This window comes from Gorilla gorilla, chromosome 10 (genome assembly GCF_029281585.2).
Source record: "Gorilla gorilla gorilla isolate KB3781 chromosome 10, NHGRI_mGorGor1-v2.1_pri, whole genome shotgun sequence".
NCBI classification, from domain to species: Eukaryota; Metazoa; Chordata; class Mammalia; order Primates; family Hominidae; genus Gorilla; species Gorilla gorilla.
The window spans coordinates 90,370,243-90,384,325 of record NC_073234.2 but is presented as its reverse complement, the minus strand read 5'-3'; the positions used below and the strand labels follow the sequence as shown (position 1 = coordinate 90,384,325).

The 14,083-nt window shown below is 34.6% G+C and overlaps 1 protein-coding gene across 17 annotated transcripts in view; it reads left to right on the top strand.

The window, feature by feature from the left end:
* KCNC2 (potassium voltage-gated channel subfamily C member 2) overlaps positions 1-14,083 on the top strand; it is a 169,648-nt gene that overhangs the window by 147,088 nt on the left and 8,477 nt on the right. For 13 of the 17 annotated variants that reach the window (XM_063694157.1, XM_063694146.1, XM_004053586.4 and 10 more), the window contains one exon: positions 11,321-12,248. In XM_063694157.1, coding sequence (XP_063550227.1) covers positions 11,321-12,248 — 928 coding nt within the window. Of the gene's footprint in view, positions 1-11,320; positions 12,249-12,649; positions 12,754-14,083 lie in introns of all 17 variants that reach the window. The other 4 variants (XM_063694151.1, XM_063694154.1, XM_063694152.1 and 1 more) reach the window with 1 other exon arrangement.

The window sequence follows — 14,083 nt, the reverse complement described above, 5'->3', positions numbered from 1 at the left end:
ACCGTGGTCTCGATCTCCTGACCTCGTGATCCGCCCACCTTGGCCTCCCAAAGTGCTGGGATTACAGGCGTGAGCCACCGCGCCTGGCCAATAAACACATTTTTAAAGCCTAATACTTATTTGCTTATTTCTCTTTGCTTGTGTAGAACCAGCATTTGGATGTTAAACTATTTATTTTATAAGGATCCTGAAAAAAACACTATATATAAAAATCTAGAAGACAAATGAAAAATAAAAGTTAACTTCATTTTCCTGGCTTTATTGCTCTTGCAGTATTGATGACCAGAGTTTAGTATGTATGCATGTTGTGTTTTCATGCATGTGTATGCATAAAACACTATTTTATCAGTCTAGTTTTTCTTTTCTGAATCTTTCTGACCAGTTGAGTTGAAGATTCTTGTTAAACAAAGGCCCATTCAGAGAAGACATGTATGTTATAAAGAAGAGGGCTTTGACTCCAGTCTCTAAGCTTCAGTTTGCTTTTCTGTAAAATGAGGTAATAGAATCTACTATGTAATATGTTGTTAAGATTAAATAAAAAATAATTTTTAGGACAGATGAATTCACTGAATTTTATCTATTAGTGTTATTATTACTATTGTTATTTTTGGAAGAAAGCATACGTTTTATTTTTTGGAGTCATGTCAAAGGTGGCATTGCTACTGGTATCTTAAAGCTATTCCTAATTTCTCTATTGCCACTTATTTATCCTATAAAACTGTTATCAGTGGCATAGCCCTTAATTTCTTCCTTTCCCGATGCTTCTCAGAACAACAGGTACACAGTTACTTTTTGGGAATAGAATTAGTTAAAAACAATTTGTAAAAATCATGTAGTTATGATGGCTTGCTGATTGGTTAAGAGTAAGAAAAGTCTATAAGTTAGAAAGTTTTAGGATTAGCATTCAGGAATATTTGATGTTAGGACTCACTGTTAAGCCCTATAAAAATTATAAAGATTTGTGATGACCTCTATGGACAAAATTGATTTTCCACCCTCATGATGCAGTAATTTCTGTGTTTTGTATGTGTGTGTGTCTGTGTGTGTGTGTGTGTGTGTGTGTGTACTTGTCACTTATATTTCTCAGCACCCAGTAGTTTGTTAATCCCTTGAGATGGATTTTTTCCTATTTCTTTACTAAAACTGCTTCATCATAGGAAACTATGTGGCCTGATTATTTCATCCAATAGACGTTTTTATCATCTCTGAATTCAGCATAAATTGACTGCTAATCTCTCCACCTTGAAGCATCCTCTTTCCTTTACATCTCTCACAGTACCCTACTCTTGTCACACAAGATGACAATCTATTTTCTAATTTGTCTTAGTTTATATCTTTCTTCCTATTCCGTTTGTTGTTTTCATGAACCTTCTTAAAAGTCCACTTGGGGAAAGTGGTGTAAATAAATAAACCAAGATTGAGTTAAACTTTATGTTTGGTGTGGCCATAATCTTTGCCATTATGCCTTCTTAATAGTTTCTAAGCACCAAATCAATGCCATTAACATAAAATCTGAATAAAACTCTCTGTTACAAGCTTATTTTCTATCAACGGAGAAGAAAATCAAATATTACAGAAATGAGGTAAGTGCTATATTAGAAAACTGAAAGGAAGTGGTTAATTTTGACCAGATTTCAAGGATTTGTTAAAAGACTGTGTGATTACTGAGTTGAAGTTTAACTACTTAGTAGTTCTTTGCCAGACTCACAAAGGAAAAAGGTGAATTTTAGACAGAAGGAACTGCATGTGCAAAGTCATTAAATAGCCTGGTACATCATAGGAGAGGTGATATTCATATTAGAAAAGGTAGGTAAGGACCACATTAAGGGAATTCTTGAATAACATATTAGGAAAATTCTATGTCCAGATGCAGTAGTGCATGCCTATAATCCCAGCAGTTTGGGAGGCTGAGGCAGGCAGACTGCTTGAGCCCAGGAGTTCAAGGCCAGCCTGGGAAACATGGTGAAATCCCATCTCTATTTTTTAAAAAATACAAAAATTAGCCAGGTGTGGTGGCACATGCATGTAATCCCAGCAACTTGGGAGGCTGAGGAGGGAGAATTGCTTGAGCCCAGGAGATCAAGGCTGCAATGACCCATGATTTCACCACTGCACTCTAACTTGAGCAACAGAGAGAGACCTTGTCTCAAAAAATAAAAATAAGGTTTTTAAAAGAACATTCCATATTATCTAGTAGTTGGGAGCCATTAAACTATTTTAAGCAGGTGAGTGCCATAATCACATTTGTTCCCCTAAAAGAGTGCTTATTCCCAGTAATCCAAGAAAAAGTAATTAAAAGCATATTAAAGGCTAAGCTGCTGGCCCTGGGAATGAAGAGAAGGGAGAAAAATGCTAGAGGTATTTAGAGTTTGAGAGTCCACAGGATTCAGCGATTCAATGGATGAAGGTGTTGGGGAAGAAAAAAGATTCTTGGTACCAAGTTGTTTAATTGCTAAATGATGGTCCAAAATAACAGAAATATATAATGGAATAGAAAGGGCAGATTTGATCAACAAATTGGGCAAGTGTAAATTGAAGTTCTCTTGAAAATTTCAACAATAATATGTATAATAGCTAGTATTTTGATTGCCTTTATTCATTGAGATTGAAGAGCTTCGTGTATTTCGGAATTACTATTATAAAACGCCAAGAAAAGGCAGAGCTGGAGATGACATTTGGGTTATCATTGATGCTGTGGTGGCAGGTGGATTCATGGAAGTAGATGAGATTACCAGATTTCAAGACATTCCAATATTTAAGCAATAGACCTAGATATTTATGATTATTGTAGATCTCTATGACTATTGTGAATTCCTTAGGGTAGAAGAATTCACAATATTAAAAAATTTATTTACATAGTTAATGCATAGTCATATTTATTTTATAATCTAGTAAAGCAGCCAATTGTATTGAAGATTAACTTTGAGACTTTGTGGTCTTGTATAGAATCACTAGTTTGTCCTGTTAGTCATACATAAAAAGGCTGGGAGACACCTATTTTCCTGGACTGGGATATAACCAAGTGATATGAGCTAACATTTTAATGAAAAATAAATTGTGTAAAAGGAAAATCATTTAAAAGAGACAAAAATAAAATTAGAAGAGTGGCACTGTTTTACATTTTTGCAAATCTCTTTTATATCTTGCTTAATAGACAATGGGTGATTTCTCCTACCTGCTTCTGCATTCAATGTGTTGAGAGACCACATGTCATGTAGCCTCTAGAGAACTCCACTGTAAACAAGTGAGACAATGAGAGTGAAAAAGGCAAGAAATATTTTAGTATTACTACAAAACTATGCTTGACTATATGGACCCCAGAAAAGGCCTCATGGCTACTAGGAGTCCCTAGACCATGATGTGAAAGCAGTTGATATAGTTAACTTGTTAAGGCATGCAACACTAAAGTTCATTTTATTGTACTTCCAATTACACAGCCAATCAATCAATCTCTTATAGATTTTAAATATGGTTTCCTTGTTTCTCATAACCAAATTGCAATTTACACAGGATCTTTTAGTGTAAATTTACCTCTGCTCTCTGGGAAGAGTTTGCAAGTACTTGTAAAAGTGCTCCTCAGACACAGGAGGAAGGGAGACTCTAGTGTCTGCTGCTCATACATCTGAATAGGAACACCTGCTGGAGTGTACCAGATAGGATTGGAGGGGTTCTGCCTAAGCTGATTAGCAAAGAGGAGCAGATGTCCACTAAACAAAGATCTTAAGGAAGAAAAAGTACTACAGCTCTAACTTAATATGTAATATGGGGCTTCATTGGATCTACAGGTGGGTCTAGCTCCCATAGCTGGATGGAAATTGGCTACCTGGGGATTATGTTATGGTTTTAGAAAAAAATTACTGAGCAAGGAGAATACAGACAGCAAGAACAATAATATTTGTGACTGAGGTTTTGGGGACCCTTTGGTTTACAGGTACCTGGACTAACAAAGGTGGTACTGCAGGGTAGACAGACATTGGTGGCACTATGTAAGATGTGCTTTAACTGCAGTGCCATAGTGCTAAAAGAAACAGACTTTTCTGAATCAGAACATCTCTTCAGCAGGTGTTTGTAAGCTAGTTACCTCCCTTCACCTCCATCACTTTCCATTAAGTAAAAACAAATATTTTTGGATAATTTATTTTGGGACATGATTGTTGGCTTCAAGAAAGACATATTGGGACTCATAGCAGATAAGGCTTAATAATGTGACTCTATAACACTAGATGGTGGTAGAGCAGTTCATATCATACCAAGACAAATTAATCATTTAAAAATAAATTTATATTAAATATATTAAAGATAAAAATATTAGGGGGAATTTTAAATAATTGCAATTTTGAAATTACAATTCTGGTTTATGTCATGAAATTGCTATATATTGTCAATTATCATTATTAAGAGTGAAAAGCATAAAATTTTTCTTCAGTGTAATGAAACAATTATAAAAAATATTTTTATAAAATATGGTAATTACATACTTTAAATTTCATCATGAGACTTAAGAAAGCAAAATGATACTATATGTTCATAATTGATGACTTTTAATTTCTGGTTACCTAATTTTGTACACCATAATTCATTGTGATAATACCAATAACACATCAAGCCTTTCTTTCTTGTATCCCAGAAAATTACATTTTTGTGTGAATGGATAGGCCTTGACTCTAAACAAACAATTACAATTCCAATTAAATCAATCTGTGTCCTCAAAATAAAAATATAGAGGGAGGATTGTATATTTACATTGGATAAGGATATAAAGAAAACATGGTAGAAGATATTTATCAGGGACCACATCTGTCTCAGTGGTCAATAGTAACTTTGGGTATTTTTTTTATGTTAGAAGTGAATGTTATATTGTTTTATACCTATTTCTATAACAATCTTTATAATATATACATGTTTATGTACAATCTGTACTTAAATATTTATTTATACATAGAAACACTTTATGTGGATATAGATATAAAAATCTGTAATGTGTGATATATACACACATTTATATATAGACACCTGAAGTCTAATCTTTTTTACTGATTTCCAAGCTTGGTAATTGTGTATAGTGGTTTCATTGAAAGGCCAGCTTTCTTCAATCTAATTCAATACCATAAATGTGGTAATGTTTGTGGATCTGTTTTTAAGTGGTAAAACTTGGATAAAAAAAATTGATTTTATCAGCAGCCTCAGAAGAAACTGAATTAATTCTCAGCTCTGCATGGAACCAGCAGACAGTGGATCCTACTTGTTCCTACTTGATTGGCCTTTAAGGACAGAATTAGCAATGAAAGAGATTTTTTCTCTCTATAGAGACCAAAGTTCTATGAACAACAAACTCGTTAATTATGGCAAAATTAGTGTATAAGACATGAATATACACAAAATTAAGACCATCAGCTAAGTTTATGGTGCAGTAAAAAAGAAGAAAAATTAAAAACTTCCAATTTATAAGTTCTATGGGTTAATAAAATCAACTTAATGGTCATTCAGAATAATCAGGCTTAACCTTCTCTTGGTTATTACTTACTTTGAATTTTGTTTTAAAATTAAACCTAGAATACATGCTTAAAGTTTTTTATAGAGAATTTTAACTTTTCAGACATTTATGGAATGAATTAGGATTTCTCATTAGGAATACCTCTGCTTAATGCCACTCTTACACCCAGCTATAACCACTCCTAAAAATATAGTGTTTCTGTTCATTTGCTTTATTAGTTGTATGTAATGAGAAAAAATGAGATTACATTCTGCATATTGTTGTTCTGCAATCATTTGTTTTTAACTTAACATGATTCCTTGGAGATCATTCCATGTAAGTACATGTTGCAGTATCTAATTCCTTGGAATGCTATATTACAGACATACCATCAATTCAGAGACAGACATTTTTATTTTTTAATTATAAATAATGCCTCATTGAATATCATTCTATTTGTCTATCCTTGTACTTTAATGTAAATTTTTTTACAGTAAATTTCTAAAAGTGGAAATTTTGGATCACAGGATTACATGAACTTCTGATACTTGGACATTTAAAATTCTTGTAATTCTTTAGTCTTTATTTTATTATTTAAGAAAGAAAAGCAACATGAGCATAATAGGCATGAAGTATTCCCATTTGGAAAGATAATGTCCTTAGAAATACAAACTAAAAATAATGCAACTTATGTAAAATTATAAAAATGGAAATTCCTTAGTATTATATTTTAGGTAACTTATTTTCATGATTTTCCCATGATGTTAATTTTCAAATATTAAATTATCTCTCTGACTTTCATTTACAAAATAGAGATGAGCCTTATATTTTTTAAGTTTTTCTTCCTTTATATTTTATAGTATAGGCTGATTTTTCTATTGTAAATAATAGGAGGATGAAGTAACTTTTAAAAGGCAGATTCTGTGTTGGCTCCAGTGGAATTTTTGCATACCAAATCAACAGAATTTTATAATTTATTCTTTTACTAATTTCACAACAGGGGCTGAAGACCTACTTCTTGCTTTAAGTCATGGTCCTGGGGATAGAATGTTTAAGTCTCTCTGAGCAACTTGTGGATATGTGGAATTATTAACAAAAGTATGTGAAAATTGCTGCAATATTAGTGATCCTGGGCGAGAGTAGCACAGAGAAAGGACACAGTCTAGGCACAGTTTTGAAAAAGTGAATAAGCATTTGTGAATGTGTTATAGAGCTCAATTTCACTCATTTTAATGATAACAAGAAAGAGAAAATGAGGAAAATAAAAATATACCCCACTTTTCATCACTTTCTCTCTGCCTATTATACATACCTAAAAATTTGCTTAAATGTTTGCATTGAGGTAAATTGACATGAGACCCTCCATGGAGATCCTGGACTATGAAGACTTCCAACCCATGGTCACTGATTGGAAAAAAATAAGAGTCCTGGCCATTCTCTGCAATTAAATACATGGACATGACTAACGGAGAAAAATGTGCCTACTGATTAGACTCACAAGCCAATATTTTAACAGAGTATTTTTATTCTGAAACTACCTGGGATGATGCATCAGATCTGTACAATCAGTTGACATGACATACCTTGTCTGGAGAGCTTTCTAACATTTCAATTATTCAGCATGCCTAATTTTATTTTTAATTAATGTCTGGAGGAGTTTTTGGTCTTATCACAGGGAAAAGACGGAGAGAGATGGCAGTGTGATTCTCTTCCCCATTTTCTTGCTAAGACACATGCTCCATTAAGAGAATGAATGGAAGGTACTATTGGCGACATTTCAACCCATAAGCCAGTTCAATTTGCTTTTTAAATTTGGCTTTTTTTTTGCTGCAATATTCATTTTTCATTGTTTGATTTATATTACTTACCTTTTATTCATATCATTTTAATTCCCACTGGAATGTGGTCTATCTTATTCATTTCCTCATTTATATTTTCATTAATTCTTCTACCCCTTTATCTATCCTGCCATACTCAGTACTAACAATGGTGCAAGGAGCAAGAAATACAAAAAGCGAATATGATGCCAGTCCAGTCCTTGAAGGTTTCTCAGTTCAGTGAAGGAAAAAAGACAAATAAAATCTCTTCCCCTCCATTTCTTTCCTTTTTACTTTCTTTTTCTGAATGTTATTCAATGTAACCTCATATTTACCCATTTAAGCTCTACTCAGTGAGCCAGAAACAAAAGAAAACATTCTTTATATCCAAAGAGCTTAGAATTAAGTTCAGATAAAGCGCACCAAGTCTTTGCTAATGCAACCCAAGTGTTTGCCTCTGGATACTTCTGAGTCCTCAAAGCCACTGGGTCACCCATTCATTTGATACTTGAAGTAAATTGCTAACAAACTGAGTTCCTCTTCCTTCCATGGGAAACTCTGTACCTTCCCAGTATCTCCAAGAATTTTCATGGGGACTACATTTCCCTTTATTACCTGGCATTCTTATTTTTATGACTCTTCTGTGTTTCTTATACCTATAACATATCCCGCCTCCCATGGTTAACTTCTCTCCTCTTTTTGTCCTCTGCTGGCCCAATACCTTCATTCCTTGAAGCAGAATCAACATCAAGCTCATTTTATAAAATAGCCTTTTGCTGAAAGCAAAACAGAAAAGGCATCATCTTAAAATTTAATATTCTCCATTGTTATTCTCAAGTTCTGCTACTGGACCTGTGAAGGAATTTCTCATTTGCTGAACATCACATTTTCAGCTCTTCCTCCTTCTCCTTAGAGAACTTTTCCTTTTCCCCTCTTCAGAATTCAACCTCAGTTTCCAAATTTCTATTATGTTATTGTCAAGCATACTTTTGTTCTGTCTTAGAATCCTAAGATTATTATCCTAAGATTAGAATCCAGATTATGACAAGCGTTTTTAGCTTTCACAAATAAAAACATTGCCTCTCTGGCTGTTTTTTTTTTTTTAAATTGGAGACAGAGTCTCTCTCTGTTGCCCAGGCTTGAGTGTAGTGGCACAATCTTGGCTCATTGCAACCTTTGCCTCCCGGGTTCAAGTGATTCTCCTGCCTCGGTACTTGGGAAAGTAGCTGGGATTACAGGCATGTGCCACCATGTCCAGCTAATTTTTGTATTTTTAGTAGAGACGGGGTTTCACCATGTTGGCCAGGATGGTCTTGAACTCCTGACCTCAAGAGACCCGTCCACCTCAGCCTCCCAAAGTGCTGGGATTACAGGCGAGAGTCACTGCGCCTGGCCTCTCTGGTTGTTCTTAAAGCAAAATAATCATCTACCTCTGAGATGAATGTTGTCTTTTTCTCAGAATGCCAAAGTTGTTTTCTTTTTCAAATATTATTTTATTTTCCTCTTAGAGTAAAAATATTACTATATATATTTATATATGTTATATATAATAAAAATAATTATTTAATTATATAAATTATGTAATATATATTATAGTAAAATATTACTATAATTGGAAAATAAAAAGAATATTTGAAAATGGAATCAACTTTGGTATTAAACTGGCAAATTTACAAAGTACTTAAAAGCTAAAGATATACAGAATTATAAAAATAGCAAAGTAGAATAATACAAATACAAAATCATGGTGTGGTTCTTTAAATATTGCCAATAAAATATTGATAAATACAAGTGCCAAACAACTTACATAAACAAGCAACTTTTGGTTTTCAAAGTTTTGTGTCTTAGAACTGCTTATATTTATAGGCTGTTCACATGTTTTATTTATGCACAAGTATTTGCATAGAAACCAAAATTTTGTCAACATACACACAAATACACACACACACACACACACACACACATCCCATTACTAAGGAGGTAGTGAGCTATAAAGGCTTTAGGAAGATTCTTCTGAGTCTGTAAATGCCTGAAATGCTTCAGTCTAAGGTAGGGATGGTGAAGAGTGTAGTTGAGGGGTGGGAGTTAGTAGGTACATATTGGCAGGACTCTAATGACAAAAGATTTTAGGTGGAATAAGAAACAATCATGACTCATAAATCTATAGATAAAATTGGGATTACATTAAGAAGTAATTTATGAATAGAGGATAACTGATTCTTCCCCTGAAAGGTTATCTTTTAATGTGTACATAGGATCTTTATGATACTAAGTGTTACGACAAATGATTGATTAAAAAATAGTAGTACATTTACTTGTGCAAAGGGAAAACTGAATGACAAAAGAATGTTATTATCTCATAAAACGTCTGGGAAAGCTAATGGTCAGACCACATTGCCAAAACTTAGAGCAGTTGGAAAATGTGCATGAGAGAGCAAGTCAAAGCCATGAAAATGACCTGCCTTAGAATACTATACAGCTGATGTACTAACTGGCACACCGTAGAAGAAGTTCCATAATTTGAGGTGGTTCTTTAAGGCAGACAGCCACAGTCCTAAGATATTTTAGTCCTTTTGTATACCCTTTACATTTTGGTGGATTAAAACTCAACCAGGTAAAAAGGGAGGTGGTTTCAGTCTCTTCTTGAACTGTCTCAGCTCTTCCCAATGGCATGCTTGAGGACTAGATATTAGGGGCAACTTTGGATTTTGGATACATTCTATTATTTTCAAGTAAGAACCTCCCTCCGCTTGACTGACAACTTCCTTCTCCTGGATGACTCTTTTGTTTAGACATTTAAGGAAGAACCTATTGGTGTTCATTTAGCATGCTAAACCTGAGTGTTATCACAGATTACTAGTGATCTCTAGCACTGCTGACTGTAACAGTGCCATTCATTCAAACAGCTGGATTTCAAGTTTTCAGATCTTTAATATTAAGAAGTATGTGATCCCAGCATAAATAAATGGTTTTCGGCACATTTGTATTCTGCATTTGAGAGTTTGGTAAGTGAGGGGAACAGAATCTGCAGCTAAATTTGTCAGGTTAGTGACTCAGGCTTATCATTTTGTAGTTTATGACCATGGAAAAGTAGCTTAAACTTTCTGTCCTGATATCCCTGAACTGTAAAATGGAGTAGGAGTGGTGCTGTTATGAGGATTGATGTGAGTTAATGATGTAAATTACTTTCAACAGTATATGGTACTACTAAGAACTATATGAGTCCTTTTTTTATTATTCTGTGTTGGTGGTAGGTGTGTGTGTGTAGTCATATATTATTGGCTGAAGAAATGAATTGAATTTAAGAAAACTCTTTCAGCTTTATAGTGTGTTACTCGAACACTTTGAGATCCATTTTCAAGAGAGGAAGACATTTTCATTTAAATTGCTCCTTTACTGGGTTTTTCTCCTTTCAGTCTTATTTATTCTTCCTCCCTAAATTTGCACTTTTGGACAAGTCTCCACCTGAAGTTGATGTAATTTACATGGCAGCACATATTGCAAAGATTTTTTTTCATGCTGATACCATACGATATCCAGAACATTTTATATATGAATACAAATCTACAGTTAAATTTGGGTAGCTTCCAAATTTCTATCAGTGTGTCATGCACCTTAAATTTAAAGGTTTAAAACTTGATCATATGCATACAGATTTCTAGGATCATAAACTGTCATCTAAATTTCTCTTTTGTTTTGGTGTGTTTTCATTTGCAATTCCTTTACAGTGATTTTCATGTTCTCTTTACAGGTTATATTTTCTTACACAAAAAAATCTCAATAAATTATATTCCAACATAAAGCAAACCTTTGTATCTATAAGCTGAAAACAGAACCTGAAATACATTACCTGTGCACTCTAATTAATGTTACATACAGGTATCTTCTTTTCCTTAGGTCATATCCAAGTGAAACCTCTAAATATGCTGTTATTCTTTTTTATTTACAGGGATTGTTGCTTTTAGATTTGAATCAACATATATTACGATTCAGATCACTATGGGTTTTTTTATTTCTTTTTCCTCTGCAGTTTATTGCTTTTGCTTCTTTATTCTTCATCCTGGTTTCAATTACAACTTTTTGCCTGGAAACACATGAAGCTTTCAATATTGTTAAAAACAAGACAGAACCAGTCATCAATGGCACAAGTGTTGTTCTACAGTATGAAATTGAAACGGATCCTGCCTTGACGTATGTAGAAGGAGTGTGTGTGGTGTGGTTTACTTTTGAATTTTTAGTCCGTATTGTTTTTTCACCCAATAAACTTGAATTCATCAAAAATCTCTTGAATATCATTGACTTTGTGGCCATCCTACCTTTCTATTTAGAGGTGGGACTCAGTGGGCTGTCATCCAAAGCTGCTAAAGATGTACTTGGCTTCCTCAGGGTGGTAAGGTTTGTGAGGATCCTGAGAATTTTCAAGCTCACCCGCCATTTTGTAGGTCTGAGGGTGCTTGGACATACTCTTCGAGCTAGTACTAATGAATTTTTGCTGCTGATAATTTTCCTGGCTCTAGGAGTTTTGATATTTGCTACCATGATCTACTATGCCGAGAGAGTGGGAGCTCAACCTAACGACCCTTCAGCTAGTGAGCACACACAGTTCAAAAACATTCCCATTGGGTTCTGGTGGGCTGTAGTGACCATGACTACCCTGGGTTATGGGGATATGTACCCCCAAACATGGTCAGGCATGCTGGTGGGAGCCCTGTGTGCTCTGGCTGGAGTGCTGACAATAGCCATGCCAGTGCCTGTCATTGTCAACAATTTTGGAATGTACTACTCCTTGGCAATGGCAAAGCAGAAACTTCCAAGGAAAAGAAAGAAGCACATCCCTCCTGCTCCTCAGGCAAGCTCACCTACTTTTTGCAAGACAGAATTAAATATGGCCTGCAATAGTACACAGAGTGACACATGTCTGGGCAAAGACAATCGACTTCTGGAACATAACAGATCAGGTAAGGCAGGACTTCAAATGCATGTTATTAAATACTTTATAGACCAGTATGTTCCTTAGGCAGAAGGCAGTCATTCTCATTTTCTGCAAATGTTCATGAGTTTTCAGCCCTAACCCTTTCACGAAATGTGTGTTTGTGTCAGGCTTGTAGATAGCTAGACTGTAGCATTTTCTAATTGAACCCCAAGTAGGAGATGGCATAGCTGGTCTATAGAGTTTTCCTGCTTTAGTGGGAATGCCCTTTGCTGATGGTGCCAATATTTTCTTTTGCCTGTTTGTTGCTTTTGTGCCGATGTTTCTTTGTTTCCCTGCACGATGTGATGGTATGATATTGGCCATTTTTCATCTTTCATCCTCAAAATGTTGATCTCCATATCGTTTGGCTTGGTGTGTTTGTCTCAGTTTTACCTCTGCCACATGGTGCCATGCATCTCAACCTAATTCACAAGAAGCAGTTATTTAAGAAGAATGGATGCTTACATTTCAAAGGCCTAAACTCCAAACAGGTGATATGGAAGATAACCTTTTTGATAACAAAGCTCTTCCCTAGTAATATCCTGGAGGATTGATTAGATTTTCATTGTTCTTAAATTAAGTAGGGTATCTCATTATAACCCCTTTGATGAGGGTCCATGTCATGTAATATAATTAACCCACCATTTTTCAGGGAATAGATGATCTGCTTTGGCCACTCAATGGCAAAGTTGAATTTCTCAGTGGAATTCCTTTTTAGGCACAATGTGTTGGGTTCTGCTCTCTCTCAGAACTGAATTTTGAATGATTTACTGCTTGAGATTAGTTGAATCTCTGCTCCTCCCCATTGCTATAGACAATGTAGAGTTGATCGACCAGAAATTGACATTCAGCTGCCAAAGTAATAGTAGTGTCACCTCTTGTCTACTGTCTGGTACAGGTAAAATATTTTGCAGATTAAACAATTTAATTAGCTTTTACCCTACTAGGAAAATGTAGGGTTTATTGATTCCCCATAACTTAGATAAATTTCATTTCATTTTTTTTTACAGAAAAATGACTTATGACGATTTTATGTGAATGATTTTGCATAATTTAGAAGTAACATCAACTAACAAAGCAAACTAACAAAAAAGGAGGCATCATTTTCATAGGTCCCTCCTTAGCTTCTAGAAATTTTAATGAGGTAAATGGAAAAAACAATGTGGCTGGAGCTGAAGTTTGTAAGTGTTTGTAAGTTTCATTCACAGTCCTTATGCTTATTTAGTAGATTGCTATGCAAATTCTGCTAATATATATCTAACAACTGTTAAGAATGTGTTTATGAAAGGTAGAGTTTAGTTGGTGTTGCTGCTCTCATCAAACTATTCTCAAGTATCTATGCAGAGCCTTTAAGAAGGGCATGGGAAAAGAGGACACACTATCATCCCAGGTAAACATTGAAATAACAAGCTAGTATCTAGGCCAATAGGATGTGAAAGTCTTTGGCAAGGATACAGAAGTAAACAGATACTTATTTCAAGGACATTTGGAGAAGTTGGCCTTGTTCCACTGCATGCTCAAAAATATCTTGCCACTTCAAAATTGACTACCTGGAAACGGAGTTTGTGTGCTTTGGAATAATTTTTATTAAGAGTTTTGGACACAATGCTTTCAGAAATTAATAAAAGCATGTCTCTTAAAAAACCACAAAGCCAAAGTTTACTTAAGATATTTTCTTAAATAGGTTCCATTTTTAAATATTCCTATTCAGAGTAAATAGATAACGTCAAAAATTGTAAGACAATAATCCACATGCTTGTTCATTTTCACATTTATTTTGAATTCATATTAGTCGTGTGAAAGGCAGTTTCCTATTAGATA